Source organism: Candoia aspera, chromosome 2 (assembly GCF_035149785.1).
Source record: "Candoia aspera isolate rCanAsp1 chromosome 2, rCanAsp1.hap2, whole genome shotgun sequence".
In the NCBI taxonomy this organism is placed as follows: Eukaryota; Metazoa; Chordata; class Lepidosauria; order Squamata; family Boidae; genus Candoia; species Candoia aspera.
The window spans coordinates 131,498,638-131,504,637 of NC_086154.1; the positions used below are offsets into that span (position 1 = coordinate 131,498,638).

Genomic DNA, 6,000 nt, shown 5'->3' on the forward strand with positions numbered 1-6,000 from the left:
TTCATTTTATGACAACTCTTGTCATAAAGAAGTGAGTGCATGTGAAACAGTGAGGGTGTAGATGTACTGAGTTTATATTCTGGAAAGAGACAGTCAAAATGTTTATGCATAGCCTTGCACACACTTGCATGCATTTACCCTTCACAGCCTGTGGATGTTTAATACCAATACGCAATTGTGTCCGCTTCATTAACAGCAGTCAAGTCATGTCTCTTTGGGGAATCAGGGAAGTGGTTTCAATACTTCCCACCTCCCCAGGGCACAGGATGTGCCAGCTTTAATGTTTCAACCCAGGCTGCTCCTGCATTAGCCTGCTTGGTGGATGAGGATCATCCTCTGCAAGGATAACATGAGCTCTGGGCGAGACCTGAGAAGGAAAGTGTGAATATCTCAGGACAAAAACTAACAAATGTTTCATTAGAGCAGAGATGTGGAATTTCAGCTGGCCTGAAGTCTGCACTAGCCTTTATACACAATGTCAAAAGCCATGTTCCAAATGTGGGAGCAGTCAAGATGAGATATGGGGGGGGCAGGCATACAGGGAAGCATCAGAGGGTTTAATGGGTGTCTTCTGCAAGGCTCAAGGCACCTCCTTCCTTCCTTCAGCACTCCAAACTCTTCCCTGCCTTGTTTTCCTACTAGGACAACTATCGAAGTGTTAAACTGGGGAATTGGAAGCTGCCATGTGAAAAGTGCTTTGTGAGATGCCTTTAACTCCTGAAATCTCACTTTGATTTAAAACAAGTTTCTTGTCCTTGAGGACTAGAAAAGAAGCGTGTGAGCAATGCTTGGAGAAACAGCAAAAGTCTGATGAAGGACCTGAACAAGCTTTCTAGTGGTCAAAAACATGGTTCAGTGCCTTCTACCACTGTATAACAATTTTCATGTGCAAACCACCCAATGTATGAACATATGCTGAATCAATGCAAGTTGCAAAATGTGGATGTTGCCCAGTTTGTCTGCACCTGTTGGAGAAAGCAAGCTATTAGAATCAACTGTAATTGCAAAGTATGCTGCTGAAACCTGGCATAACGTCAATCCCTGAGATCTCCAACATATACGTATGTGTAATGGTGAATTCCTGACAATAAGTGCATCTAGTATGACCTGCAGCTTACATTCCTTTCTGAGAAGACCACACCCCCACCAGCACTGGCAGGGCAAGCTACTGTATATAGACAAGGAACAAACCCCACACTCACTAGCACTGATGATGTTACCTAGTTGGGTCATGAAATGTCTGCAAGCAAACAACCAAGCTCAGAGAGCACCAAGGACTTCACAGTTCAACCCTGAGCTACCTATATTCTCTTCTATTGGATCCTTTCTGAAAATGTTCTACCAATTCTATTGGATAACACAGAATTGGTAGAACATTTTCAATGGCCCCTTTGTGAAGTGAGGCAGCATACACATCATGTTTATATAAGGAAGGAGGGTGGATTGGGATAGTACAGCTATTTAGTGGGCCAGAAACACTGGCCAGGAACATCTGCAAATATAACATTTCAGTTGCCTTAGGATGACTTAGTATAGCATGATCCCTGGAACTCTTTGGACTGTGTCTTCTGATATGTTGATTTCTGACATGTCTAAACTACTTTCTATTTTTGCAAAAGGAATCAATAGGAGTTATAAATAAAGTATCAGGCATTCAGGCAGGTTTCTGGAGCAAGAAGGAAAGAGGCAGGTTGCCGGGTAGAGGGAGGAGGAGGAGTCTGGAGGCTTCCCCCAGCTGTCCAGAGATGGGCAGCGTGCAGCCCTCCTGAAGAGCTGGGTCTCATTGTACAGGATGGGCTCATTGGTATTCCCTGATTGAGTCTTCAGAGTCTTCCTCACTTTCTTCCTCACTTTCAGTTGTGTCCGCTTCATTAACAGCAGTCAAGTCATGTCTCTTTGGTTTCAATACTTCCTACCTCCCCAGGGCACAGGATGTGCCAGCTTTAATGTTTCAACCCAGGCTGCTCCTGCATTAGCCTGCTTGGTGGATGAGGATCAAGAGTCTTCCTCACTCTAATGATCTCAAGATGCATTAAAACTCTAATCAATTGATGAGTTCTGGAATGTGTCATCCCACTCTATTTGGAAGGCCCCAGACTGAGAAAGCCTGGCTAGTGCTAGGGGACTGATGTCAAACTGTAGGCAGTTAGCTTCCTGTCACTTCAAGGAATTAGTATTTGGCTGGCACATTTTTCAGATGTGAAAAATTCCATATTTTCAAAGAAACCTATGGCTGACCACAAATGTGATTCTCGGCTGGCAAAATAAAAGAATAAATCAAAAACATATTCTCCATCAAGAAACCATAAATTCAGTTCTTGGAATAAGTAAATGTACAGGGCTTATGCATAGTTGCTTATTTTCCATAAACATGCAAAACTGTATGCAACAATCCAGATCTAAAATCTTTGTCTTCTGTAGTTGAACAGTGGGAAAAGGAGAACATCTCATCACTAGTCTTGTGGGGTGGGAGTGCAGGAGCATCAATTTTGAAGACCCCCCTCCAAACATCCCGTTCTTGGTTTTGTACAAGGCTCCCTCTGTCATGAAAACCAAGAACAGGAAATTATAAGACTTTTATACCACCACCCACAACTGACACATCCACAGTATTATCTACTATGATTCTGAAAACCCCAATGTATCAGCAAATGGCATAGTTTGCACATGGAGAACCACACTAGATCAGTGCCATAGGTCAAATGGCTACCAATGCTTACATATAAGCTGCCTGTGCCACCCCTTTTTCTTCTCTTTTTCCCAACTTGCAATTGCAGAAAAGAACATACCATTTTTATCTTTCGGAAGGAGGTAGCAAGAAATCCAAGCCTTATTACTTACAAGGAGCAAAGCCTGGCTACCAAGTCTACCCTAAATTTCCCATCTCCACAAGAAAGACTCGAAATAAACTGCCAGGAATATGCTTAGCTGATAATTCCCTGATGTGACCACTTCTATGAAACCCAGTTGATTAGATGGACCACTGGCCTGACTCAGGGCAGTAGTTTTTTCATTAAATGCCAAGTTTTAGCTTATAAAACTAACCATGCCAGAATGTAGGGTCGACCATTAGTTTAGGCAGCTTGAAAAAGAGAGAGAGGCAAATGCGTGGGGGTGATATCTATCCCAAGCTCTGAGCCCTGACAGCTGAACAAAGCCTGCTTGGTGAGTGGCAATATACCTCTGCACATCATTAGGAAGGGCAAAGCAGGGCAGGGCAAGAAGAGAGGCCCATTGCCTTTATGTCCTGTTTTTAAGTTTTAAAGTTTTCCACTACCATCTGGATGGGAGCTACTGGAAATAGGACTGGACCGTTTGTCTAATCCAACTGGTTCTTCTCCGCTTTTTTATGTTCTGAAATAAAGGACACTTTGTTGTGCCCTATGAAGTCGTGGCATTTTGACTAAAGAACAGCCCTTAAAAGAAAGAAAAAATTCTTGCAAAAGAAAGGGACATTTTGTAACACTAGCTTTTTTTTTTCCATGACTCAGGACTCCTGTCATATTTGGTGGATTCACTTGGGTAGAGAGCAGTTAGCAAGGCAAGCAATGGGGGTCAATTGCTCCAGGCAAGTATGGTTCTCTATGGAAATATTTGTCATTCAAGCCCTGAAATTAATCAGTTAAAATGTAATTCCAAGAATTGATTGTGCCGTGGACTTCAACAGAAAAAAAGAGTGAAGAAAGATCATTCTGATATAGGATGCCCTGAGAAAAGAACATTCTGCTCCAGCCTCTTAGACATACAACGTCCTGCATATGCCACATAGAACAGATCACATCACACAAGAAAGACATGCAACATGAGGATGAAAGTCCTAACACTTCTCCTCCCTCTACCCCCAAAAGCTAAATTCTATGTTACCCTGAGTTAAAATCCATAAAAACTGATTGACAGAGATTTCTCATCCTCTCCTCCTGTTTTTAGGAAGCACCTGGCTGAGCTGGCTTGGTTAGTCCTAGATAGGAGACCACCAGGAAATCCCAAGACTATAGTCTAGACTGGGATGTCAGAACAAATCCTGGAAGAAAACAATGGCCAACCACTTTTGTGCTGTTGCCAAAAAAACAATAAGTTGCCAATAAAACTTGGATAAGTTCATTAATTCAATAGGAGTCAAGCTCAGTTCAAAGGAGATGTTACTTTTATATGCTGGGGAATTGCAATTCTCCCCAGTAGAGGGCAGTAGAACGCTGAGATGAGAAAGATGAAATAGGGGGTTTTGGGGGGCCTCTGGGCATTCTGACTCTGGAGCTCTTCCCCGTAGCTATGAAAACAAGGAGTGGGCAGCAGCCTTGGCTTCCAATGGCTCAGTTTCCTCCCAGAAGGGACTCTGAGAGCTCATATCCGGGAATCCCACTCTGATTTGCCCTCCCAGGCTGATTCATGGCTGACTACAGGTCTCAGCTCCAAGAATCTGAAAACAGGGGAGTTTAGGCAGCAGACAACATTAGCTGCCTTGTGCCAAGAAACAGTCAGATGTACAAGAAATACTTGTGGCTCGATTCACAGCATGGGAGCACATCACTCTTAAAGTGCACGAACAGCATAAAGTAGGGTACAGGACCAAAGCAGGTTCCATGGGGTCACATAGGTCCCCTTGCCACAAGCAGTTGGCAGACAGCTGTTATAGCCACACGTCTTGCACCTGAAAAGAGCTGAGTGCGTGGCTTGTTTCAGGCTATACACAGCATGGAGAGGCAGTGGGATGTAATGATCATGTGGAGATGAAGAAGACCTGTCCATATTCAGCCACAGAAACTCACGGGATGGCTTGAGCCAGTCACTGTTTCAGCCCTCCCTACCTTAAAGGGGCAGATATCCAGGAGAAAGGTAGGCTGTCAGTACAACACAGACATAAACCACCCGCAAAGCCATATGAAGCCCATATAGGTGACCAAGTATATAAAGTCAAGTCTCAACTTGGCCTCTACTCCTGCTGACTTGATAGACGCAGCCATGTAGTTTTCTGGGCAGCAATATGGAAAGAGTTTGACATTGCCTTCTGCTGATGCTAGATAGATTGTCACTCTCAAATGTGTCAGATCATAGTATGGAAATATACATCTTGCACACTTCAGTGTACAGTTCAGATAGGTTCCCAACACACACACGCGTGCGCACACACACAGCATCTCCTGTGATGGCTGCAAGTGTGCCAACTGTTGCATGCCAACCCAGAGATGCTGTGGGACCTCTGGCTTTGTACTCTTACAGGGCATGAGGAGAGGGGCTCCCCTGCCCCACCCTTTCACCCACCTGCTATTGAGCAGGGCGAGGAGCTCCCCAGCATGGTACAAGTCGTTCTTGGTCACCCGGCTGAAGCGAAACTCGTTGAGGTTGCAGAAGGTGATGGCTGGGAAGGTCATGTGGGTGGCAGCCACCTCGTCCAGCTTGGTGACGTGAGGGTAGCGAAAGTAGTACTGGATCCTCTCATTGCAGACGAAGACCAGCACTGCCAAGGAGCCCAGGAAACACAGGATCCAGAAGATGCGCTTGATAGAGAGGCGCTCGTAGGAGAAGATGTGGGACAGGCCGTGCAGCGTGGAACTGCTGGCGAATGCCTCGATGCTGACCGGCTGCCCATTTTCCACCTCCTCTTCGTCCACCTTCAGGTCCATCATGCTCAGAGCAGGGGCAGGGCAGGAGGGGCCGCACTGTATGGAAAGGAGACAAGCGTTTAGGAGGCTTCTCTGGCCAGCCTGGCCCCTATCCCAGTCGGGGAAGGTCTAAACCCAGCGCCCATTCCCTTCCCCAGCTATTGTCTGGAAGCGGGCGGCGCGGAGGAGATCTGCTCCAGGGCGTCCTCCTCCCTGCGCTCTTCCAGCGAGCCTCCGTCCTCCGCTGCACTTTTAACCTGGGCCGGAGGGATCCTCCCCCTGCTTCTCCCCCACCCCCAGCATGCCCAGCAGCCAAACCTGAAAGCAAGGCCAGCGGCGGTAGCCGGCCGTCAATGCCCGGCGGTGGCGGCGGCGGCGGCGGCGGCGGCGGCAGCAGTTC

At 46.4% G+C, this 6,000-nt stretch overlaps 1 protein-coding gene across 1 annotated transcript in view; it reads right to left on the bottom strand.

Moving 5' to 3' along the window:
- ASIC1 (acid sensing ion channel subunit 1) overlaps positions 1 to 5,800 on the bottom strand; it is a 174,370-nt gene extending 168,570 nt beyond the window's left edge. Inside the window, exon 1 of the mRNA XM_063293635.1 lies at positions 5,260 to 5,800. Coding sequence (XP_063149705.1) covers positions 5,260 to 5,624 — 365 coding nt within the window. The 5' untranslated portion in view covers positions 5,625 to 5,800. The remainder of the gene's footprint in view (positions 1 to 5,259) is intronic.
- Between the last annotated feature and the right edge of the window lie 200 nt (positions 5,801 to 6,000).